Raw genomic sequence first — 25042 nt, forward strand, 5'->3', positions numbered from 1 at the left:
ATTGGACCTTTAATCCATCAGCGCCTTTATAGGCCAAATAGACATTTTATTAAAGTTAAACAGTGTATATATTAAATAAAAAAGGATATATAAGAAAAACAAACAGGTTTTTAATAAAGTTTTCTTAATATTTTGTTTTTACAATAATGGGATGCGGTATTAGCAGAGAAAATTATGCAGGAAAACAAAGAAATGAAGAGATAGAAAATCAATTGAAAAAAGATAGGATTACTCTAAGAAATGAGATTAAAATGCTTCTTCTTGGTAAAATTGATAGAAATAAAAAATATCGTCTTATAAGTATAGGAGCAGGAGAATCAGGAAAATCAACGATTTTGAAGCAAATGAAGCTGATTCATGAGGGTGGATATAGTATAGAAGAACGGGAATCATTTAAGGAGATTATTTTTTCTAATACTATTCAGTCAATGCGTGTAATTCTTGAAGCAATGAATGCACTTGGTATTTTGCTTGGAGACATGCAAAATGTGTGTCATATGCAGGTTATTCTTGACCAGCCTAATCAGATTGAGGGAGAGTTTTTGCCTCAGGAAATAGGGGATGCTATTGTGTGTTTATGGAAGGATTCAGGAGTACAGCAGTGTTTTCAACGGTCTCGTGAATATCAACTTAATGACTCAGCTAAATAGTAGGTGATATTTTTATACAGTAAGAAGGGAATTTTAATGTATATTTTGAAGTTATTTTGAAGCGATTGATAGAATTGCTAATCCGAATTATTTACCTACAGACCAAGATGTATTACGTTCACGTGTAAAGACAACGGGAATTACAGAAACGACATTTATTATTGGAGATTTGGTTTACCGTATGTTCGATGTAGGGGGGCAGCGTTCAGAGAGGAAAAAATGGATTCATTGTTTTGAAAATGTAACAACAATTATTTTCCTCGTCGCTATTTCAGAATATGATCAATTGCTCCTTGAAGATGAAACAGTAAATCGTATGCATGAAGCACTTACACTTTTTGATTCGATATGTAATTCTCGCTGGTTTATAAAAACAAGTATTATATTATTTTTGAACAAAATAGACCTTTTCCGTGAAAAACTCCCTATTTCTCCAATGAAAAATTATTTTCCTGATTATACAGGTATAATTGATTGTGTAGATTTTATATTTTACTTAAAAATTCATTAATTTAGGAGGAGACAATTATAATGCAGCATGTGATTATATTTTGAACAGATTTGTTTCATTAAACCAATCTGATGTCAAACAAATCTATACACATTTTACGTGTGCAACGGATAGTACTCAAGTATTTTTAAATTCTTTTGTAAAAATTATCTTATATTATTAGATAAAATTTGTAATGTCGGCTGTTAATGATATTATTGTACAAACAAATTTAAGAGATTGCGGTCTTTTATGAATTATCAACTTTTACCTTTTGAATGATATACTCTATTTTTACATTTTAGATGATATTTTAATATAAATTTAGTTTTTATATTTTCATATGTTAATATTTAATTGTTTTAATATTTTTTACTCAAAAATAAATAAACTTATAAATTTAATTAAATTTCTTTCTTTGTTTAAAATTATAGATTATACACTTAAATTATTTAGAATATATCAAAATTCTGTTTTTTTTTTTCAAAAAAAAGGCATATGTATCCAATAATAAGTCAAAAAGATTTAACATATTCATTTAAAGATATGTATGTTCATGCGAATCCAGATAAACGTCGGTCAATGTAATATATTTATTATTCAAAGTTTAGGGTTGAGTAGAATAGGATTGATATACTGTTTATGGAATCATCACCAGCAGATTTGTGGTACATTCATTATAAACTTAAAAATAAGCACCCATATTATTTTGATATTCTTAGTCATTTGCCATATGAGCTTTTACAAATAGTTCTTAAATATTTGGATATAGAAGATATAATTATATTTCCAATGGAAAATATCATATTTTTAATATTAAAAAAAATAATATCTACCAGGTATGCAAGCGGTGGAGAACTCTTTTTACAAGTAATGAAATTGCAAAAATATTAATCTTCAATTATTTTGATCAAAATATAAAAGATGCAAATATAAATAACTGGTATTCAGTTTTTGAAAAATATACAAAGAAATATATTAGATTTAAGAAAGGGAAACCTAAATCATTTCGTATACTTTATTTTCACAACAAAATTACTACATGTTCACTTTGTTCTCGTTTACAAGACAATTATCTTATACTTTATAGCCATGCAACTAGTGAAAGTTCTAATAAAGGAATTACTTTATATCGTTTAGGGTCAAATATTACCCAAGAAGATGCAATATATATTTCTACAAAAAATGAAGGAATGCTTAATGTTTCTTTAGATTCATATATTCTTGCAGGTGTTAATTATTTTGGGTATATTTAATTGTCTATTCAAATATATTCATTATATATATAGCGTATTTTATATATGGTCACTTGAAAGTTTGGAATTAATAAATACATTTAAAATAGAAAGTTCTGATATTGCATTCATGATATGTTATAATGGCAATATCTGTATCTATACATTTAGTCATGTATTAAGCGTATGGAATTTAAAATTAAAAGAATTCATATTTCGTATATCACTGAAGCAAATTAACTCGGTAAGTATAAATATACATCTAATCTTTTTTTATTTTTTATTAATTTAGAATTTATCAAATAAACACAATGTCATAGCTATAGAGTTTTTGGAAAGAAATAACGAATTAGTTTTATGTATTGAAAATACAACAAAAAATAACGAGGTTTCTTATTATGAGTATAGAATCTATATTTTTTCAGCTGATCATGGACATTTATTGCGACATGAAAATTTGATAAATAAATATCATCCATTTAAACTTAATATTATTAAAAAAGATGAATTAATAATTTTTTATCAGTTTAACAATGACCATTATTGGAAAATAGATCTAAGAACGATGAAAATTACTTCATGTTTATCTCATAAAAATCATATTCAAGAACTTGAATGTCTTATTTATCCTCGAAACTCATTGATCATTAAGTATTTAAAATCAGCAAATAATTCTTCAGATGACGGTTTGTATGTAGAAAAAATTAATTCTGAAAATGGGGCTCTTATATCCAGAAACAAGATTTTAGAAAGTGAAAATATTATTTATAATCAACTACATTATTTAAAGAATAAATATTTGTTACAAGGAAATGATAATTGGATTATTTATAATCAACAAAACAAAATCCTTTTGTGGGAATTTTGATATCTAAATACAAATACGTATGTTTAAATACCTACATTTAATGATTAATACCCAAATCTAAAACATTAAAAACTTTATTTCATAATTAAACAATTAAGTACAATCATTGTATTATATTATGAATTCTAAAATATTTAAGAAATATTTTGTTCATTAACAATGCTTTTTTTCAGAATATATATATATTTCAAAAATCCTATTGTTAAACAAAACAATACTATCGATTTCTTTATAGTAAACTTACAAAGAAAATAAAGCAGATCGTTTCCTTATACCCCCAAAACTATAGACAAGGATAGAACTAAAAAATAAACCAACAGTGATAGCAATTGCAATTTGAATCATAATAATACCAAAAGATAAAGAATTAGGATCAGATGATTTTACATCATTATTGAGATTTTGTGATGCATTACCAATAAAAATACCATTCGATTCTTCTATACCTATATAAACACCTCTTTGTGCAGCTAAACCAGATGGAATTTGAACAAAAATGGCCGGCAAAGCAACAGCAAAAGCTAAGCCATGCCCAATCCTAGAATACAGATTACCTAAACACCCTATCACAAAAGCTCTAATAAAATCAAAATCATAAAAATAGAAACGTGATATATCATACCCTATTGCATTGGATACTTGAGAAGCACCAAATCTTTTTGCAGAAAAAAAATTTACAATATAACCCGCTGTTGCGACAATCACTGCAGCAGGAAACTGCCGAGGCCTTGCTTGATTAACAACTAAAATACTATTGATTTGTTAGTCATTTCAAACAATAAATAATAAATTAAATCCACCAAGCAGTAAAAATAGGAACTGAAAGAAATCGAAATAAAAGATTGATATTACTACGACACTGTATTTCATCACTTGCTGTTTTATCTATTGATTTATAAATAACAGAACCAATGGTCATTCCAAAACCAAGAAATAAAGAATAAATAATAGCATAAAATAATCTTACAGAACCTGCAACAATATTTTTAGTTTGAAGTTCTAATGATCCACACACTTTTCAAAGGTAAAAAAGAGAGAAAATGAAAAAACAAACTTACAAACTAAATATCCGGGTAATATAAGTGCAATTGAACTCTCAGCCATACTTGCAAAACAAAAAATAAACTCTCCATTATTTTTTCGATCCCGTATACTCCCAAAAGCTCTTGCAAGGAAACTTGTAATAACAGTAGCTGAAATTTCAAAAGCATTTGCATATAATAAACTCCTCTGTGCTACAACTATTTTTAACAAACCTAAAATACATCCCAAAATAAAAGAAATAGGTAAATCAATCCAAGAAGCATTAAATGCAAAAGGCCCCACAAGTGCGCTTGCAAGCCCATAAAATAAAATAACGACCCAATCATTGTAATACTGTTTCCGAGTTATAACTTCATCCAAATTCTTCATTGCCTCTTCGACTCCTGTTAAATCATGAATCACCTGTTTATAAATACAATGTGTTTCTTGTAGCTTTCCAAGATCCAATCCTTGATTAACACGAACAACGTGTATATCAGATGTATGAGTAATCAAATCACCAAAAGAAACAATCATGCACCCTGGGATATACAAAAATTGACCATCAATTTCCAAAACTCTTGACGTTAACTTCATACATTCTTCTAACCGGTGAGTAGGACTCCCATAAAGCATTAAAGCATGACATAAACGCAATATAAATTTCTGTCGCTGTAAAACATCCGCTAAATGTACCGTAATACGAATCTCATCTTCTAACCTTGATCGGGAAAAACTATGTTTAATCGCAGTTGCAATCCCACTACTATGCTTTCGTGTTCTATAAAAAGGACGCATCATTCTCGACAATCCCGATGCTGAATCTTCACGTTGAAATCCTTGTAAACTCAATAAACCCGGAAGTGCTACCGTTGCAGAAGATGTCGCTAATAAAGCTGATAGAGATGTTGATGAACTATTTGCCGATTTACTATTCCATTTAGGCGTACTACGCCCTGTTCCTGGTGGCGTATTAGAACATTGACGACCTGAATATTGATTTTCTGAATGATATCTATTCTTCATTAAAAACTATTCAAAACTTTATTTCCTAATCTTCATACAATTTCAAAATATATGATAAAACCCCTCCACGAAAATGTGATGAAACTGTTTCATCTGATGCATGTGCCGCTGTGTCTTCTGAATCCATCCCATCTGACATATCTGTTTCCTTCAAGATATTCTTATGCCTACACGAGTCCCCATGCATATGAGCTTTTACTAAATTATATGCATATCTTGTTAATGAATGAAATTGATGTCCATGACGCCGACATGACTTTTTATGTGATGGTTCTTGGTATGTTAATAAATCTCAATGAAATTGAGTACGTATACCCGGGCTGCAACTAGACAATGAATTCAAATGAAACCTTGGACAACATGATCCATGTTGAGAATCATTTTGAATATTCTGTTGGTGCATATGGCTATTCATATGTTGGTCTGATGATACACACATATCAGGATCAAAAGCACTTGGCACACTTGTAAAAGCTGCTTGTGCCTGAGCATTCAAAAATGCACTACTTGACGCTGCTCTCGGTAAAGCCGGCATCTGGATTCCTGATATTCTAGAGCCTGCTGCTGTATATAGAGGAGATAATACTGAACGTTGACTCACTTCATGTGAGTCATATGCCTGTGATGAATCCTCTAAAACACCTATTCCAATGTTTGTTACTGATTGTTTTGAATCATCATCATTGACAATTTCTGCTTCTATGTCTCCTTGAATATAAAAAGACGATGCACGTTTATGTCTTAGCTCAGAAAAGGCTGTATCAGAGGTACCAGATGGTCCATTTGCAGCTTCTGCTGCATCATAACTGTTATCTGTTGTATCATCAGCATTAAACCGTACACGCTGTATATTTCTCTTAGATTTAGGTTTAAGGAGAGATTCATCATGAAAAGAATCATCTTGAATATTGCACGAGTCAGATGAAGTGTTTTTTGAAGGTTCTGACATGAATTGAACAAGAAATAGGCTTTTTATACGCTGTTCAAAGGATCATCACGTTGATTACAGCGTGTCAACCGTAAAATATAGTTAAATGTAATCAAAGAAAGATAAAAGATTAAAAAATATAGAAAAAAGAGAGAAAAGAGATAGAAACATAATAATAATTGCAGGAAAAGTAGTTTTATATAAAGAACGCAAAAACAAGTATATATACATAAAACAAGTATATATAAGTAAAAAAAAGATAAATCATTTAATATTAGCAGTGCTAAAGAGCAGAAGAAGCATTGAAAGCACGGTTTTTCTGAGTACCAGGATCCGGAGGTAACATGTTATTTTGCCGCTGTACACCTGCATGAAGAATTTTGTTAATCGCTTGTTTGCGTAATCTTAGGGAAAAATTCTTATTTTCAGATTCACTGGGTGAAAGAAGCTCTTCCATAGAGGGAGGGCCACGTGGCTGCCTGCAAGGTGCACCCTCTTTGCTTGGAGAAAAGACATTTTTGTGATATCCAGTTGCTGAGTTGGAGTTTGGAGTATATCCATTAGGAGTCTGACCATATCTATTTTTTTTAAAGCTATTATGATTTTGAGGAGTGTTTTGGAAATAGTAAGGAAAAAGTGAGTTCTTAATAGAGTGATTCTGGAACTCGATTGGAACAGAATACCCAGAGAAAGATCCATCGAATGAGTCATGGATTATTGGAGAATAAGAAAAAGTATGCTGTTCTTGTGTACAATAAGGAACAACGCCTTTGACAAACATATTAGGAGACACAGGAACCATATTTTTCACTTGTTTTTGCACACACGGATATTGTTGAGACGAAATCTGTGGTGCAAAAGACGAATCACCGTATAGGAACTGAGGATATTTCTCCTGAATCATCCTTTTAGGCTCTTCAAAACAACACTGATAAGGCGTGGAAGGCTCTGACACAGAATTCATAAGAATACTTTGTTGCTTGTATACAGGTAAACCAAGTCCTCGAGTTGTCCTGGGAGACAAAGTAGCTGTATGTGGATACATTGGAGCCTGAAGCAGGTTACCATAGACACTCCTAACAAGAAATACACAACCTTGTGCTGTTTTACATCAAGCATGTCTTTTTTATAAATATTTTGCGACTAAAAATACTATCAACCAAAAATACTTAATATAAAGAAATCCATACAGAACCATGTATTTTTTCATCCTCCTGACCCTCATGCCCGTGTTCTCCCTGCCTATCTGAACACGGTGTCGTACGCAAACCCGCTAAAAGATGAGCTCGAGGTGTATTTAAAGGAGCTAATGTAGGCGATGTATCTAGCCTAATAGTAGGCACAAGAGACAAATCTTTAACATTACGTGCACATTTAGAAGCAACATATCCAGGCGTTTTAGACGCAGAAACATTATTAGTAGCCATTGTATTATTAACCATCAAACTAGATTCTGGTGAAATAAGACATCCAGTGTCCATGAATGATAAAAATAACGATTAAAAATCCAGATATAAGTGTAAAAACAAGTAAAACGTGTAAAAACCGATAAGATTATATATATTTTATATAGATTTTCTTATGCAAAAATTCGACGTTTTTTCATAAAAATGATCTACATTATTTTCAGGGATTAACCGGGAAAAAAACGACAATATACCTAAAAAAAAGGGTTTTCTAAATAATTAAAACATATAAAACACATCAAATTAACAATAACGCAATTCAAAAATACTTTTCATGCTCTTTTATAGGCGTTTTGAAATTTTGACGATTAAAGTAGATTTTTCAAAGATAAAATAAAAAAATATGGCAAACAAGAAAAATATATATACACGTCTTTAGAACAAAAATATCTTATGCAGAATATGTATAGTGCAAATAGACACGCATTTCATGATGGATACTTGTAGATACTTGTAAAATGACTATGCTTCATATGAACAATAACAAGTGACCAATGTCACTAAAGCACAAAACTCTATACATATGCTTGATCATTCAAACAACCATATACACTGCCTATCAAGACGGCCCCTAAAGAGTAGCTCTTTCCAAAATCCCATATAGCTCCATATGACCCTATATAATCCTGTATAATCCCGTGTAGCCCCGTACAACCCATCCAGTCTCATATATTGCCGTATTATCCTCAATCCGGCTTTTTAATTTACAGAAATATCATGAATACTTTTTCCCGCTTATCCCTCGTGTCTCGTAATCGCTCTAAGCACGTCTTTTATACTCGTACCACTGGACCCTGTCTCGATTTCGGCCTGCCGTTTACGTTCTTCAATCGCTTTTGCCACATGACTCAAAAGCCGTGCTGCATACTGGCTCGACACTTGTCCAAATGATTCAATCGAGTACATCGTATGATACAGCTGGTCAACTTTAAATTCCAGCCCCCCTTCCACTGACTCAATCCATCCCCTCAATTCCGCATGCTTTGCCGGCGGCACCCATTTAACTTCTTTCGAGGGCAAAAATGCCCCTTCTACCATCTTATCCAAAACATTTTCGTCCCCCCCTTCTCCCTCCATGCTGTCCTTGTCCCCTTCTACTTTTTCTTCTTCTTTCCTTCTTTCCTCACTTTTTTCTTCACTTTTTTCTCCATGACATGACAAAAAAGACGCTTCAAGTCGGTTCCACCGCTCAATCTCCTCCTTCAATCTACTCCAAATAAATAAAAAATACCCCTGTAGCCATACATAATCCATACTTTTTCAATCTCGCTTCAAACTCTTTTATTTTCTTCCTATTTTCTACATTTCTTGGGTGCGGCTTTACTTTCCCCAAATTTCCTTCCTCCTAAAAAATACATCAACCCCACTCAAAAACAGCTTCCCCCTTACTTCACGACAATACCAACTTGCTGAAAGCCTGTTTTCTATCAAATCACTCAAAATCTCCTCTCCAATTTTCCGTGCTATATATACTCTTAGATTCCTCTTTTTTTTGCTAATTTCATACCCAACAACACTGCTTCTTTCCCTTCTTCTATTCCCCCTGTTTCATACATTTTCTGATCATCTAATGCCCGCTTTGCACACCAAACCAATAATTGCTTCATTCTTACTGCCTCCGGCAGGTCTTCCGATATATGCTTAAAAAAGCTTTCATGGCTAATACTTGGATGCGGCAAAGCTGCACATATTAGCACTTATTTTCCACGTATATATGCACCTATTAGGCCGTTGGAAAGGATAGAACTGGCCCGTTTTCCACGGAATCCAAGGCTGCTGCGCCTCCGTTGGCGAAGATCTCTATTTTTCTCAATAACCGGCGTATCTGAGACCGGAAGCGCTACAAAGCTGTCGGTTGTATGGGATGTATGCGTGGAAAAATTGAGCAGAGTATCGGCAGAAAGATGTGATGCATGCAATGGCTGGGACGGTGGCCGAGTGTCGGGTAATGCGCGCATACATACGGACAATGAGGCCTGAAAAAGCATCAGAAGAGCCCTAGATGCATGCAGAACACACGTCTGTGCTGTTTTCCTTTGTATGACGCGTGGATCCCGCTTTTTGGCCGGTTTCTGGGCGCCGTGTACGGACATACTGAAACCCCGAGTCTTCTTCGTGGATTGCTAATCAGAGTAAGAAACTGCTGGTAAAAAAGGCCTCCTACGGGACTTTGACTGTGGTTCTTGTCAGAAAAAGATAGATATATACATGCTTCTTACACGCTGAGTGTCCTGTAAAGTCCGGCAGAATCCTGTAGTGTCAAGAGTACTCTTTGAAGGCATCCCAAATATGTGCAATAATGCACGTTAAAGAGTGTATTTGAGACGTGTATACACGTTTAATGACTGGGATTGATAAAGTTTTATGCTGTTTAATAGACAATACGGCTTATTTGAGAGTATACACCAGTGCTTTTAAACGATCGTGTTTATGGAGGTCACCGGGGCGACGAGAAGAAAAAGAAGAGTCAAGAGGGAGAGGCCGAATAAGCAGAAAAATGGTATCTGAGGAGATAATCCAAGAGCCAAGAATGTAAATAGTAGAACAGAGGTGTTTGTGCTGTATTTTTCTTTCAAAGATGAAAATGTGTTGCAATGAGCCGAGTAAGTGAATAGTGGAATAGAAAAGAAAAAATGAGCTCTAGAGGCGAATTTTGGAGACGTATGTATGGATTATCCGAGCATGAAATGCTTTAAAAGTACAGTGTGAGTAATTGTCGTGGTTTCCAAGTAAGAAAACAGTATAAAAAAACATGAAAATTGCCAAGTTGCTGTTTATTTTAACGATGGATTATTCCGTCTTTAGAAGACTGTTTAACGGAGTTTTCCTTATTAAAATAGAGACAATTTGTCAAAATGTAAAGAGAGTGATTTGAAAAATAGAACTGTCAAATATCTTAACAGATAATTGCCCATAAACAACAAAAAAAGTAGAACCAACACGGCTACCTGTAGTATTTTGTAGTAATCCATGGAATCTTAGAAACAAGTGCGTTTCGAGGTTTCCCACGAACATCAACAGTCACTTGGGTATCTTTTTTATGATAACCCGTCTTAATATAGCCCATAGCAATATTTTTCCCAAGAGAAGGAGAAGGACATCCCGATGTCACATGTCCAATCTTCTCTGAACCATCAGCAGAAAGAATAGAGGCACCGTCTATAGTTATTAGGAATTAATACAAGAAAATAAACGAGATGCTCTACGTCTTGCAGGGGCACCTTTAACAACCAAACCAACTCTTTTGTGCTGAACGCCTTCACGCAATTGTTTTAGAATCCGCAGATCCCCCGGAAACCCACCCTCTTCACGTCTTCGTTTCCCAATAATCCATGAAAGGCTCGCTTCGACCGGTGTCACCATATGGTCGATATCCGTGCCGTATAAACACATGCCGGCTTCAAAATATCAATAAATGTCCTAGAAAGAATCTAAAGATATCATCTAACCCTCTAAACGAAGAGAATCTCGAGCACCAAGTCCAGCTAATCGCAATGCATCACTTGTACGAAGAAACGCCCTTAATACTGAAACAGCATGTTTTGATGGAATAGAAATCTACTAAGCGTTATTCTAGAGACATGTCTGGTTCAAGTAATCACTTCAAAGCCATCTTCTCCTGTATAACCTGTTCGTGAAACATATGTATCAACTCCGGCAACTTTAGCTGAGACAAAACCACCAAATTTGACTGTTGAAAGATCATAATGGGTATGTGTTTGCAAAATACTGGCTGACAATGGCCCTTAACCAAACATTCAATCAACGTTAGTGCACGTTACACTAGACAAACCTTGAAGTGCCAGCAATGCCGCTTCTGTACGCTCTTCAACTTTTACATGTGTATTGTCCCAAGCACACAGATGATCTGCAAAATATTTGATATTTTTTGAACGTGTAGCTGCGTTTGTAACAAGATAAAACACATTATCTTCATGCCGATACACCATCAAGTCATCTTCAATTCCTCCATCAGTATTAAGTAAAACTGATAATACGGACGTCCCAAGTGGCAACTGCTGGATATCTGAAGGAGTCAATGATTCAAGAAAAGGTGCAGCCTGTGACCCAGAGACTCTAAATATCTATCAATACATTTTTTTCAAAATAAAAACACAGCAAACAGCTGAGCCGCCGTGAACTGGATTCATTGATTTACCTGAGCTGTAACTAAGCCATTTAGTATGTATTGACTGAGAAAACAAATAAATATACCATATGCGATACATCAAAAACTGCAGCTTTTGAACGAACATGAAGATGAGACTCTAAAATACTCTGATCTGCATAGAAAAGAGGCATCCAAAACCCTGCAAATTCAGTCATCTTTGCGCCATATTCTATATGTAAATCATATAATGGTGTTTTGTGATGTCTATTTAAAGAGATATATCTCTTAAAAAACGGCGAAAAAACACAAGAAAAACGGAGAAAACGTAATGGAATGATAGAATGTGTTAAATGATGCATTATTTGACAATTCTAAGCCCATTTAAGAGTATTTATAATCCATAAGATGCTTTCAGGAGATTGTCGTTAATCGACAGTTGGATCGGTGCAATTGAAAATGGCTTTTGAAAAATGAGGATTGAAAGAAAAGTGCAAAATAATACATATAAATACATAAAACTTAAACTAAGCACTTACAAGTAGACATACAGTTGAAAAGGATATTTCCATACGTCCTTTAAGGTGACTGCCCGTGGAAACAATATATGCAAGCAAAAGAGAATATTGTTAATGCAACAAAACTAAAAGTTTTAAAATGAGCATGTTGTTTAAGTCAAGACCAATACACAGCTCTTTTTTAAAACAGCACTATACCAGAAAAAACAGAGTAGACTTAGAAGTAGCATTATAAACATCGTTTAAAAATTAGAAAAGCTTAAGAATGGTAACTACAAGTCATCCATGAAATTTCTCGTTGAACATCAGCAAATGTTTCGTATGGAATATATGAAATTCCTCGTTCAAGACAATATTTCTCAAGAGATAAACCCTTTCGAGCAAATAAAATATCTACATCCTTAACAACTGAAAAATCCGAAACTCCATCCCCAATAAACACAATTCGTGGTGTCCTATCACGCCCCATAGCATTACCTGACTCTGATCCACATGATAATCTGCTTACAGCCATACACTTGCGAATTGAAGCAGCTTTATCGTGTCCAAGAGGTGTTTCATCACACCAAATAGGCTCCCAATGACCTTCTGGCGTTATATTTACATTATTCGAAATAATTTCTATCTGTTCTGCAATCTCAGGACCGATAAACTTTGACAATGCAGCTAAAAGCAAAGGCCGTAATCCAGATGAAATAATTCTAAATGAAATACCATTACACATGCAAAATTCTAAGAAATTACGAAATCCTGGATCAATTTCAAGGTTTGGAAGAACCCATGCAATACTCTGTGCTAAAGAAAGTCTCAATTTCCCCCATAATTCCTCAGAAACATCACGAAACGAACATTCTCCTCGTGCAAGCGATGCTTCTAACGCTGCACGTCTTTCCGGGCCACAACCGTACTTGTCAAATAAAAGATGACCTGTATCTTGCATAACAATGGTTCTATAAATTGTATTAATAAAATATCAAAAACTATTGCAAAAATTGCTGTATAAATTGCTGTTTAATTATTATATATATTATTGTATAAATTGTTTTGATAATAATTAAAACCCTCATAGTAACATTCATACAACAATTTTCTAGCATTGCACGTACCCATCAAAATCTGAAAAAATATATAAATCTTGCAAGTTTATACGGAAATCTGCACTATACGTCTCACTGATTGCTGTTGAACTCACTACAGGATCCGTTGCACGTTCTACTGAAAGCTCCATCCTTAACCCGTGTATATAAGTGCTAAAAACAAACTATATACACCAAAACTATTTGTATGCAACGTATATGTGTAAAAACTTAAATATATGTGTAAAAGTACTCAGTATATGCGTCTGGATATCAAGCTGTATGCGTTATTGGGTTTGCGTAGATATATCACTGCTCCAATCTCTAGCTTAAAATTAGAATATATACACCCAAACTCCACTATAATGCGTTGTAATTCGATTATATGCTTTATATATGCGCTATAATGCGCTCTATATGCGCATACGTTTGATCCTCAATATCTTTTCTCTGCTTTTTTTATAATCGCTATATATCCAACAAAAATAGCCCCAAACTCGTTGCTTAGTTACAATATTAGTCTATTATCGTTTTAATTCATTTTTATGCAATCGTTGTATTATCGATAGAACATAGTGTGAATATAAATATATAAGTTGAGTATTCAGAAATGAAAAACAAAAACAACAGTATTGCACAAAAAAAGAACAGTAGAATGTCTGTAATAGCTTCCAATATGTATATGCAATAATTCATTGTGTTTAGTGACTCAAAAAAATAGGATATAAAAATGTATTAGGGTACCTCGATGTCATGGTAACTGTTGCCAAGGTAACCACTGCCAGAGTAAGTTCATGAGGTAGAAGAAATATAGGAAAGTATTAAGTGTATTGTATAAAAACCATTGGAAAATATAAAATAGTAAAATACGAACCAGTGCCATGCTTCAACAGTATCAAGTATTGCCATACCATGTGACCTGTATTGATCTACTGCCAAGCAATCGAGGTGCAAAAATAAAAAAAACAAATTGACACAGAGAACTTTGTTTTTGAAGAACTTTATGATATCTAGGCACACCAAGACATGCCACAATATCTTAGTACAATTTTCAAGAATAGATCACGATCACGCTTCAGTTAAATAAGTTTTTGAAAGCTGATCAAATAAAGTTGATTGATGTGACGTTGATACAACCCATGGATGTGAGGGATGATGAAGTGTTAGTAACCTGACAAGATAAGAATAGCTTAAAAATATAATACAAAAACATACTCTATATAATTCGTAGCATCGTTGCCCAAAAGTGTTGCAGCAACCACTGCATTTGCAAGTGCATCTCCATCATTTGGAGAAAGCTCCAATGCTTGCTTAAGTGTTTCAGCCGCATCAGTAGCACGGCCAAGAAGCAATTCAGTCACTGCTTGCCCTGTGAGCATAGTAGAACTCGGAACTGTCTGTGCCAAGTCTTCATAAATATAAAAAGCATTGAGAATACGCTGTCCACCCTATATTGCTATTAATAAGCAACTAACATATGTATATTATATTACCCTATACATATCAACCCATGCTTCTGCAAGTTGCATTACGAGATCATCTTTTGCCCATGCTTTAGCCACATCAATCTCTCGTTGAGCCGCCTCTAAACAAGACTCTGATAGCGACATTTGTACCGCCAATGCAACTCTAAACCAGTATTAGCCAAATAGATAAATATAACAGTGCAGAAGCATAGCCAATGTATATTTAAAATAAAACAAAAATATAATAGAAATATAATTAGAAACACTAGAAAAATGTTATAAAAATATGGCTATTAAACAACTTTTCTAAATAGCTTCTATGCACTTAAAAATTAACTTACGCTTCGACATGTGTGCAACGACCAAGTACAGTACGTGCTTCATCAACCCGTCCTGCACAAAAAAGTGCTGCAGCCGCAAGAATATGAACTGTAGTAGCAGATGGATCTGAATCCGACACATCTAATGCATCTATAGACGCGCAAATTTCATCTATACCATCCGGATCTCCTTCTAATGTACGTGCCCATCCTCGTAACGCTATCAACGCTGGTGATGTAGCATCACGTAATTCCCATAACAATTCACTTGCACCACCTGATAAGCACTTTGCACGCCCTTTTAATACATGCAAAGCCAAGTCTAAAGTAGTAGCAGTTGATGCATCGTCAAAATTTTCGTTTGTAGGATTATCTATAACTTTATTTGTAGTTTCATCAAGTAATCGAGTATAACAGCCCTGATATAGGTGATTTCTGGCTTCAATGAGCTCTAAAAGAGTTATTTAACGTCTATTTGTGCACAAATGGCCACCTTCTGTTTCTTCAAACATCTGTCAAAAGTATTGAAAAAAAACACTAAGAACAATAAAAAAGTACTAGAAAAGTGCTGAAAAAGTGCTGAAAAAAGGTATTTATATAAAAAAAACTAAAAAATATTAAAAATTTATCAAAAATATAACAAAATACCGAAAAAAATAATGAATTAATCAATAAAATGATAAAAAAATGTTTCAATGACGTTGAAAGAATGATCGGCAATTTTTAAGTTCAAACGACAGACATGTGCCCTGAGAAACAGTGAAATTTAAAATACTTGTAAAAAACATGATTAAGAAATAAAGATATTTATATAAATATAAACAAGTATATAAAATATTTTTTCATTAATAAATATATATATTTTTATGAAATTGTATCCAAAAATATTAAAAGTATTTTTATAAATGTTGTAAATTTAAAAAAATAATAAAATAATTAATAACATGCTCTTGCATGAGAAGATATAAGAATACCAAAGGCTGATTATTCTAAAAGTTTTTCAATTTGAGAAGAAATTGTATCAGGCCTTGTTATTGACGAATAACGAGAGGCAACCTAAAGCAATTTAGATTTAATTGAATAATAAACATAAAAAATTACATTCCCATTCCTATCAATAAGGAATTTTTCAAAGTTCCATTTTATTCGAGACAAACCAAGACAACCACCCCTAATCATATAAAAAAAAGCCAAAATATAAAAAAATTACTTTTGTTTTTTAAGGAACAGATAAAGAGGGTGAGAATTAGGGCCATTGACATCAATTTTGTCCATAATTGGGAACGTAATGTTATATGTCTCTGAACAAAATCGAGTAATTTCTATATATATAATCAGATTTTTCAAAATACAAAGTCTTAATGATATACCCTCATATGACCCTGGTTCCTGGCTGCCTTATAGGAAGTTAATAGTACAGATCAAAATAGATTCTATTTCTAACCAAACTGATTACATGGAAATCCAATTACTAACTAGATAACTTATTAACAATAGATTATAAAATAAAAGTAGTATACAAAACCAGAATCTTTATACTTCTGATAAAGTTTCTCAAGTTCAGAATATTGCCTAAAATACAATGAATAAAGAGATAAAAAAATATTATTTTTACGGTGTAAATCTACACTAAAAAATAAAATATTAACACACTATTAGATACATCCAATTCTAATATATAATACCTTAGATGCTACATTCCTATAGATATAATTATTTTTTCATTAAATAAGAATAAAGATAACAAACACAATTAAAACAACAGTGTTTTTTAGTTTACTGAAATCATATGGTTCATTGTTAATCGTAGGTTTAAAATCATAGAAGTTAACAAGATCCATTAAAGAAAATAAATAAAATGTATAACTTTAGAATATTAAAGTATTCTAGAAATACTTGGTTTCAAAAGTTATATGCAAATCTTTTAGGGTTATTAAAATTAAGACCTAGAACATCTTAATTATAAAATATTGACGTTTAAGTTTTAGTGTGCATGTAAATCTACGAAAATTTCCATAATTTTAAAATTTTGATCCTATTAAAAATTATGTCTATTTTAAATGTATTGTTAAGATACCATTAAATAATTAACCAATACTAAACATTATATCTAAATATCATATTTGAACATTATATTCAAATAAATACTTTTTTAATCCTAATAAATACTGAATTTCTTTAAAGCCCTAAAATGTTTTTACTTATTATTTTTAAAAAAAATCCTATAAATGTTTTAGTTGTTTTTTAGTTTTGGGTATAAAAATAAAGATTAATAAATAAAAAATATCACGTCTTTTCAAGTTTAAATAACTAGTTGAAACTGATTCAATTTAAAATCATTGATAAACCATTCAACACAATTTCTTTTTAATACTCTTAATATGAAATTGAACGTATAAATGAAAACAAAACTTGAGCATTTTTAAGAAAATAATAAATCTACTGTGTAGTTCTTCAAAATGAATATTATATTTAAATTCGTAAATATAAATAAGAAAATCATATATTTTAAAATATAAAAAATTGATTTCTATTCAAAAATTTATTTGCTTTGGCGTTTCTGTATTTTCGCTTATATCTATCTAAATTATAAAATTATTAAGAATTTTATCAAAAAATTTGCACAATACTTACATTAGAAATGAAAAATAATCAGAAAACTAGCCATTTCCGAAAATTAAACAAAAAGTTAATGTTTGTAAAATAAATTTAACTTGTTTAATTTTTTACTAATAGACAATTTTATCCACTTTTGATAAAGTGCAAATATACTTTGCAGTTTTTTATATATAAAAATGTCTTTTAACTTGGTATCTCGTAAAAAAAATTGCTCTCCTTTTTAAAGCATTAGGACTACATGAAACTGTACCTCTTTTAAACGCCTTTTTATTTAATTCTCAACTCTTTGCATACAAATTTTATACTTGTTCATTTTAAACACTTTTAACCGTAGAAAAACAACATCCTTAAAATAGACTGCTCTAGTCATAGATCCATGTATAAATCCAACATTACTGTTAATCTATTTCTCAAAAACACTCTTAACCCTAAAATCTGTACTCAAGATCACCATACTTTCATAGACTATCACTATATTTCCAATAATACATTCATCATTCAGACTTTCATAATTGTTTCCTTTTCAATACATCCATTTTCACAAATATCCCCATATCTACCAGTATAATATAAAAAATAAACAATACATTACTGTAATATTCTTCATCAATAAGTCCCAAATCCCTCAGTACTAAATCCCATCTTTTCTACGACATAGTTCCTCCCTTGTTATATATCATTTTCACTTGATTTCCATCTAGTATTCCAATCATGTCTTTTTTATAATATCAACCTGTTTAAGCCCCATTATTTAAGATTCTTCAATATATTTTGTATATCTGTCCCACTGAATCCTTTCAAATACAGCGTATATAGTATATACTATGTATATATACTGTATACACACAACATGCATTATATACACTGTACACACTGTATAGACTATATGTACTGTATATATACATAATCCCCACAGAAACTATACTTTTGTATATTTTTATACTTTGCACAAATTTTCCCCATATATATGCGTTTTTCAGCCCCAAATACAATGCTGACTATGCCCTTCCAAGCACACATAAACCACATTTTGCTCAAATACTCTGCATAAAATACCTCTGATGCCTTTTTATCCTCATATTCCACCTGTTTGCTGCATATATGCGCACTGTATACACACTATATGCATTGTATACGCTATATGCACTGTATACACAGCATATATGCGTTATACAGTATATATATGCGCTATATATGCATTATATATGCGTGTATATGCGTGTATATGCACCTCCTAACCCCCACACAAACCCCCAACGATACTCTGCTAATGATACACGCGCCTCCAATCGTTGCCCGTCTTTTCGAAAAGTTTCCCTGCATACAATACCCATCTCTCCAAGTAAATTCCCCTATTGACACTTCTCGTCACCACTTATTTGTTGCATACGAGCCACATACACCCCATGGTGCTCCTTCATACGATCTCGAGTCTCTGCGCTGGCAAACCTTTCTACTGCTTACTGGTATTCCACATATTGTTCTTTCTGCATCACCGCATGCTTCTCCTTCTGGCACACTGCCTTTTTTCGTTGCAGCTAGCAATACTCAGAATACTCAGTCTATATTACAAGCAAATATACATGAGACAGAAAAAAACAGCGCATATAACCCGATATATAACGCATATAATCCGTCAAATGAGGCACTGAATGGTGCATCTGTGCCGTCTGCTGCGCCTGCAGACACTGGCAGCGCATCCTGCACTGCTGGAGCTGCAAACAGCCCGCATTCTGCAGTATATGCGCTCCCGTCTGCCGAAGGACGTCTATGGCTTGCACGTCATGGTGCAGAGTTACATCCATTTGCAGGAAATACAGCATTGGCTGCAGATGCAGACAGTTACTTATCACTTATTGAAAATGTGCTTTATGACGCATGGGTAAGTTGAATAAGTGTTGTTCTAAGCAGAGCATGTATGCTCGCTATATATACTATGTACACTGTAGGAAGAGTATATACAGTATATAAAGCATATATAGTATATACAGTGCATACAGTAGATATAGTGCATACAGTATATGCTGTACATACAGTGTGTAATGTGCATAGAATGTATATATGTGTAATATGTATATACACTGTATATCTGTATGTATTTGTATAGCAGTATATAGCTGTATATATATGTATATATATAGCACTGTATATAGATATATAGTACAGTGTCTCTGAAGCGTTGGCAGTGGAAATGTGTTTGACGAGAGAGTATACGCGGAAAATAGCAAACATATGCATTGGTGATGAGATATATCAATATATACTAATATATATCGATGGAATATATGTTGATGTATATTTATAAAGCTTAAAGAGCGTAGAAACAACACGAAAAATATACATGAAATGAAGAGAAAACAGGAATAACATGCTTGATAGTTATATACATGTTTTATGGAGCGAGAAAACTTTGAAAAAGTGGGGGGTCCGCGGTATGTTACAGGAGCATGGCCATTGCGTGGAATCCTCAAGTGGCAGCTTAGCAGACAAATTAAAAAGCGTCTCTCGGGCAGACAAAAAACAGGCCTTTTAAATACACGAGAAGTAGTGGATTTTGGACGGAAAATGCACTGTTAATACAGACTAGATTTATGCAGATGCGTCTCATGCGCTTTCGGCACTTGCAATGCGTCTTGGTCAAGATACATGGTTTTTTGGTGCAGAGTAAGAACCAAGTGTTTTTAAATAGGACAAGTCCTTTACCTGGGTCTAAATGTCTCTATAATGCAAAATAACAGACCCGGTGTGTAGGACTGTATAGCAGTCGACTGGCATTGCTACGAGTGTATCGGTGTATACAAGCTAACAAGTTGCTATAGAAACCCGACCTTTATCGATGCAACACTGTTTGCCTATACATATCTCGTGCTGTCGACGCAATTGCCCGACAATACACTGATGTGCGCGCTTAAGAAACACACGAACCTTGTTAACCATGCATCACGTCTTTGGGAACACTGCTATGCTGGCAATTAAAATCAATCAAAATACTGTCGAGCAAAAAACACTATATCTTCAACATTCATTGTAGTGTTGAATGTATCGTTTCATTATTTTAGCATTGTTTTAATACTATTCTACCACTCCTTTAGAAGACTGTTTCCTGCTATATTTATACATCATATATCACTATTCGAGCAAATAGCACATGTATTTTTATATTTTATACACGTATATAGGCTCAAAAGACAAACAATATAGACATTAGATCCAAAAGATATATATTATACATATATAGTGCCCAACATCATACCCCATATATAATACCTATACTGCACCACTTATCCCGTTTAAAAAACAAGTGCTGCTCCTTTAGTTTTTTTATCACCGCCAAGCTTTTTCTATCAGCCAAATACTTATTTATGTATATTTTACCTCAAAATGTTTGCAGCGTTTCAGCGGCACCTGTGTTTTATGTTTGCAGACGGTACATTCAAGCTTGAGAACCACTTTTTTCGTTGTTTTTGCCTAGAAATGTCACAAAGCCCTGGAACCTCCCAAAACCTACTTTTTTCCGGAAAATTTGCTTCGTCTGTCCACCGTATCCCCGCTGCTTGCGGTCATACCGCCGCTTCCCCTGCGCGTACAGAGAGTCCTTGCCCTTCTTGTACTGCGTCACCTTGTGCTGCGTGTGTCGCCGGCATTCTTTGCCCTTACAAAACGTCCTCCTAAGCTTTGGGATATTCACCTGTCTGTGTCAGCCGCTGCGCCGTTGCTCTGCCGACTCACCATTTGCTGTGTCGCTCACGGTGTACCGAAAAACCCGTCACCACAGACGAGCGCCGTGTCACGTGATTCACACAGAGGTCACGTGGAATCACACCAAAGCACGTGACTTAAAGTGTATTTCACGTGACACCACATAGATCACGTGACTTTATACATGAATCACGTGATCTGCAAAGGGTTCACGTGACATTCACGTGGGCACTATTTGGGCGGTGGCGGCGTCGGAGCCGGCATGGACGAGTCGGCCCAGGCAGAGCGGCGCAGCGACGGCGAAGAAGGCGGCGCAGAGACGCGTATACGGCGGATTCTGAGCGATGCATTCGACCACTTGTCCTCGTACGACCCGCTAAGCATGCGGGAGGGCCAGCGCAGCATTGAGGAGCTCATGGCTGAGCTGTGCTTGGGAGGACAGCCCGGACTACACGAGTTTTGCCGGCTGCAGGACGGGTTTGAGCTTAACGGCACATACAGAAGCGGTAGAGGGTTAGGGCTGATGGTTCTAGTTGCAACACAGCTAATTGCGTGTCTTGAGCGGCTGCTTGGGAAGGAGACAAGTATGTGGCGCATGCAGCGCATATATGACGCATGTCACATATATAGTGCATACACAACGCATACATAACGCATACATAACGCATATAATGCATATAATGCATACAAGGCGCATACAGGACGTGTAGTGCATGCTGTGTGCATTGTGGTGCATATTGGGAGTGCTATATATACTGTATATATGTATATGCTGCATGCATTATTATACATATATACTATGACTGTATATTGTATACAGCGCAGAGTGTGCAGTGTACACAGTATATATGTATATACTGTATGCATACTGTATACACTGTATGTACTGTATATATTGTATATATACACTTTAGCACAATACACCCGCTGGACTGTCTATACAGAGAATATACAGGGAATTGTTGTGTATACATACACAAACAGTGCAGATGGCGTATATTGTTGTTTTGGAGACATATTCTGCATATTTGGGAGCAAATGCTTATATTGGCTTTAGGTCGTGCAGTTTCATCACATATATGTCATACGCTGGAACTGCTGCAAGGAAGTCTGCTTTTGCACCCAGCATCACGGAGCCTTTTTACACGTCATATTAATATGAATGTATGGTTTGCGGAAAAAGGGTTGTATTAATATTTTATAGATTCTACTTGATCTCCTTGAGCCGCAATTGGAGCCAGATGTGCATATTGCAACGCTTGCAACACTGGTGGCGGCATTAGTTGATCGGTGGGATAATGTTCGGGTAGAATATGGCTCTGTCTATGCAAAATTGTAAATGTGTGCTAGGTATTTGAGTCATTGGACGGTTTAGCATCAGTGGCATCTCTTATGAAATCCAAAAATTCGTCGCAAAAAGTCAAGTATGGCCAATCCATGCTTATGTCCGGTTGTTTATTATCCATTCAGGTTTAAAATTGCAGAATTTCTTTATTTTTATCTTATTCCGGAGCCCGTATTTTCTGGGCCTATAACGAATAAAAAGCTTGATATACGCCGCTCCACCGAGGAAAAAGAATCAATGCTTGCAAAATACCTACATAACGTACGCAATCTTGTAAAGGACTTACAAGAACTTACGCCTTTTGGAAAATTATGAGTTTTTGGGATTGCAAATATATCAAATTAAAATAAAAACCAAGTTCATTTCGCATAAGGCACTTAACACTAGTATCATAGAATGCATAATGAGTTGATATTATTCCTAGCTTATTCTGTAATAAGCAGACATGGTGTTATTTATACTGATTTTTTGCAGGGTTATTCTGAAGAGTATATCTTAAGAGCCTAATCTTGTGGCAATATATTTTTGGGAACCTTTCTTAATGTAGAACCAGGCTAAAGAATATATGGTTTATGATATTATTTACTTTTAAAAGTCGTATCCTTATATGCGTTAAGTATATTGGATGCCTTTTCTTCCTTTTGCTTTTCAAAAAATTCACGAATAGCATCTTCTGTAACAACCTTTCCTTCTTCTGCATACGGTCGTAGGAATTTACTTAATGCATTTTTTATATGATTATATGCAATAATACCCTCGATTGCTTGGACCCGAGGAAGAGTATTTAACACTCGAATACCGGCATTCATTAAGCTTTCAGCTATTGGCAGAGTTAAGGAATATATACATATATAAATCTTGTTTACCATCATCTTCGTCTTCTGGCGGTTGATATGTTTCCTCTTCAGCTAGCAACACAGGATTTTTTCCCATTAAAGAGAGACACTACTAAGTTCAATACTTCTATAAAAGTCGGTTTACGAATTTACTTGGACACAATGACACATATAAAGCCTAAAGTCTTTTGAAAGAAAAAGAGATATATCTTCTTCAGGGCCTGATGGTAAGGCTTCCCAAGAACAAGATATTAAAGTATAGTCTTGTGTTTTAAATTTTTTTGCTGGAAATTTAATCGAATCATTGTCGTTCATTTCTCGTTTTCTATTTTCCCAAGATTCACTTGAATTTTGTGTTTCAAAATTCCGATCAACATTAATTGTTGTATTCAATATGTCCCTTTGTGCTTTGTCTTCACTGTACTCCTTCTCATTCTTATTCCATTGGAATCCTTTTACATTTACATATCTTTTTAGCCATGACTCTTTTTTTACACATGTTCGACAGATAAATAAGTCAGAGTCTTCATCATTTGGAATGCTTTCTATTCCTATGCATTGGTCATGAAACCAGTCTTCACAAAGAAGACATTGAAACATTGTACGCTGGTCGGTTGCAGGATCATATTCAATATTACACCTTATAAATAGTTATTCAAGTGAGAAATACAAGAAAAGCAGGAAAATAGCATACCAGCAGAATCTCCCTTCAAAATTATGATTATATTGATTATCAGTATCAATAGGCGACCATTCTTTACGGATCTTGCACATCTCTGTTCCAAGTCTATCAGTTCCACAATCACAACGGAAATCACGCTTGCAAAAAAGCTCAATGAGTTCATGTTCTTGAAAATAATCAAAAAATATTTTAATAATGTTTCAATTTAACCACCTCCATGGCATTGAATACTACAAGAATAACAAATACCGCCTTTTTGAAGCTCTTTTTTTGCTGGAGAACATGTTTTACAAATATACAGAGGCTGGCGAAGACGACGATCGTATGTACAGTGATCAAAATTGTATGGTAAACTTTCTCTGGCTTCTTCTTCCCTGTATTAATATTAAAATCAATAAATATTAGAAAAATAGGCAAAAATCAGTATTTTTGAAGCGGAAAAACGCACAATTGAGATTGTTCCTCAATGTAATCAAGAAGACTCATTTCAGAGCCTATTTGAGAGTCCTGATCAGTATTTCTATCTGTTTCTTTTTCTAACATCTTAGCCTTTTCAAAAAGCACGTTCGAGCGTGAATCGTGTCAACGTCAGTTTTTATTATTATAAAGAAAAATATTCATTTTAGACTTAAAAATAAAGAAAAAGTACATATTTTGAAATAGAAACAGTACTTTATTCAATATTTT

General features: G+C 33.9%; 13 protein-coding genes across 13 annotated transcripts; 4 read left to right on the top strand and 9 right to left on the bottom strand.

Annotated features, from left to right (window-relative positions):
• Positions 1 to 88: 88 nt before the first annotated feature.
• T551_03530 (guanine nucleotide-binding protein subunit alpha) lies at positions 89 to 1396 on the top strand (the record flags this gene model as incomplete). Its single annotated transcript, XM_018375793.1, has 5 exons — positions 89 to 264; positions 307 to 649; positions 702 to 1114; positions 1167 to 1282; positions 1325 to 1396. Exons 1-5 carry the CDS (start codon positions 147 to 149, stop codon positions 1394 to 1396), a joined length of 1062 nt encoding a protein of 353 aa, XP_018227933.1. The 5' UTR covers positions 89 to 146.
• Positions 1397 to 1638: 242 nt separating this feature from the next.
• T551_03531 (uncharacterized protein) lies at positions 1639 to 3243 on the top strand (the record flags this gene model as incomplete). Its single annotated transcript, XM_018375794.1, has 6 exons — positions 1639 to 1724; positions 1767 to 1808; positions 1863 to 2010; positions 2130 to 2386; positions 2430 to 2619; positions 2668 to 3243. 6 exons carry the CDS (start codon positions 1639 to 1641, stop codon positions 3241 to 3243), a joined length of 1299 nt encoding a protein of 432 aa, XP_018227934.1.
• Positions 3244 to 3483: 240 nt separating this feature from the next.
• Positions 3484 to 6241, bottom strand: T551_03532 (uncharacterized protein; the record flags this gene model as incomplete). The annotated part of the gene is made up of 6 exons (XM_018375795.1): positions 3484 to 3820; positions 3866 to 3994; positions 4044 to 4257; positions 4302 to 5281; positions 5331 to 5565; positions 5608 to 6241. 6 exons carry the CDS (start codon positions 6239 to 6241, stop codon positions 3484 to 3486), a joined length of 2529 nt encoding a protein of 842 aa, XP_018227935.1.
• Positions 6242 to 6503: 262 nt separating this feature from the next.
• Positions 6504 to 7701, bottom strand: T551_03533 (uncharacterized protein; the record flags this gene model as incomplete). The annotated part of the gene is made up of 3 exons (XM_018375796.1): positions 6504 to 7271; positions 7316 to 7363; positions 7411 to 7701. The coding sequence occupies 3 exons, from the start codon at positions 7699 to 7701 to the stop codon at positions 6504 to 6506; spliced, it is 1107 nt and encodes a 368-aa protein (XP_018227936.1).
• Positions 7702 to 8421: 720 nt separating this feature from the next.
• On the bottom strand, positions 8422 to 9968 carry T551_03534 (uncharacterized protein; the record flags this gene model as incomplete). The annotated part of the gene is made up of 8 exons (XM_018375797.1): positions 8422 to 8893; positions 8943 to 9031; positions 9076 to 9149; positions 9194 to 9367; positions 9407 to 9662; positions 9706 to 9809; positions 9851 to 9860; positions 9906 to 9968. The coding sequence occupies 8 exons, from the start codon at positions 9966 to 9968 to the stop codon at positions 8422 to 8424; spliced, it is 1242 nt and encodes a 413-aa protein (XP_018227937.1).
• A 662-nt stretch (positions 9969 to 10630) lies between these two features.
• On the bottom strand, positions 10631 to 12156 carry T551_03535 (glycine cleavage system T protein; the record flags this gene model as incomplete). The annotated part of the gene is made up of 6 exons (XM_018375798.1): positions 10631 to 10845; positions 10893 to 11084; positions 11136 to 11244; positions 11289 to 11431; positions 11480 to 11771; positions 11902 to 12156. The coding sequence occupies 6 exons, from the start codon at positions 12154 to 12156 to the stop codon at positions 10631 to 10633; spliced, it is 1206 nt and encodes a 401-aa protein (XP_018227938.1).
• Positions 12157 to 12571: 415 nt separating this feature from the next.
• On the bottom strand, positions 12572 to 13540 carry T551_03536 (uncharacterized protein; the record flags this gene model as incomplete). Its single annotated transcript, XM_018375799.1, has 2 exons — positions 12572 to 13262; positions 13419 to 13540. 2 exons carry the CDS (start codon positions 13538 to 13540, stop codon positions 12572 to 12574), a joined length of 813 nt encoding a protein of 270 aa, XP_018227939.1.
• A 916-nt stretch (positions 13541 to 14456) lies between these two features.
• T551_03537 (uncharacterized protein) lies at positions 14457 to 15686 on the bottom strand (the record flags this gene model as incomplete). Its single annotated transcript, XM_018375800.1, has 5 exons — positions 14457 to 14559; positions 14604 to 14836; positions 14882 to 15017; positions 15196 to 15625; positions 15668 to 15686. The coding sequence occupies 5 exons, from the start codon at positions 15684 to 15686 to the stop codon at positions 14457 to 14459; spliced, it is 921 nt and encodes a 306-aa protein (XP_018227940.1).
• A 472-nt stretch (positions 15687 to 16158) lies between these two features.
• T551_03538 (uncharacterized protein) lies at positions 16159 to 17015 on the bottom strand (the record flags this gene model as incomplete). Its single annotated transcript, XM_018375801.1, has 9 exons — positions 16159 to 16230; positions 16276 to 16345; positions 16385 to 16496; positions 16545 to 16571; positions 16619 to 16649; positions 16695 to 16746; positions 16790 to 16803; positions 16860 to 16875; positions 16924 to 17015. The coding sequence occupies 9 exons, from the start codon at positions 17013 to 17015 to the stop codon at positions 16159 to 16161; spliced, it is 486 nt and encodes a 161-aa protein (XP_018227941.1).
• Positions 17016 to 19063: 2048 nt separating this feature from the next.
• T551_03539 (uncharacterized protein) lies at positions 19064 to 20528 on the top strand (the record flags this gene model as incomplete). Its single annotated transcript, XM_018375802.1, has 4 exons — positions 19064 to 19675; positions 20173 to 20337; positions 20381 to 20457; positions 20489 to 20528. 4 exons carry the CDS (start codon positions 19064 to 19066, stop codon positions 20526 to 20528), a joined length of 894 nt encoding a protein of 297 aa, XP_018227942.1.
• Positions 20529 to 20809: 281 nt separating this feature from the next.
• On the bottom strand, positions 20810 to 21525 carry T551_05058 (60S ribosomal protein L44; the record flags this gene model as incomplete). Its single annotated transcript, XM_018376027.1, has 4 exons — positions 20810 to 21128; positions 21169 to 21261; positions 21302 to 21481; positions 21523 to 21525. The coding sequence occupies 4 exons, from the start codon at positions 21523 to 21525 to the stop codon at positions 21084 to 21086; spliced, it is 321 nt and encodes a 106-aa protein (XP_018227943.1). The 3' UTR covers positions 20810 to 21083.
• A 349-nt stretch (positions 21526 to 21874) lies between these two features.
• On the top strand, positions 21875 to 23152 carry T551_03540 (uncharacterized protein; the record flags this gene model as incomplete). Its single annotated transcript, XM_018375803.1, has 5 exons — positions 21875 to 22076; positions 22550 to 22656; positions 22697 to 22798; positions 22843 to 22916; positions 22963 to 23152. The coding sequence occupies 5 exons, from the start codon at positions 21875 to 21877 to the stop codon at positions 23150 to 23152; spliced, it is 675 nt and encodes a 224-aa protein (XP_018227944.1).
• Positions 23153 to 23415: 263 nt separating this feature from the next.
• T551_03541 (uncharacterized protein) lies at positions 23416 to 24898 on the bottom strand (the record flags this gene model as incomplete). Its single annotated transcript, XM_018375804.1, has 6 exons — positions 23416 to 23657; positions 23704 to 23782; positions 23827 to 24313; positions 24368 to 24521; positions 24566 to 24729; positions 24804 to 24898. 6 exons carry the CDS (start codon positions 24896 to 24898, stop codon positions 23416 to 23418), a joined length of 1221 nt encoding a protein of 406 aa, XP_018227945.1.
• Between the last annotated feature and the right edge of the window lie 144 nt (positions 24899 to 25042).

This window comes from Pneumocystis jirovecii (genome assembly GCF_001477535.1).
Source record: "Pneumocystis jirovecii RU7 chromosome Unknown supercont1.18, whole genome shotgun sequence".
In the NCBI taxonomy this organism is placed as follows: Eukaryota; Fungi; Ascomycota; class Pneumocystomycetes; order Pneumocystales; family Pneumocystaceae; genus Pneumocystis; species Pneumocystis jirovecii.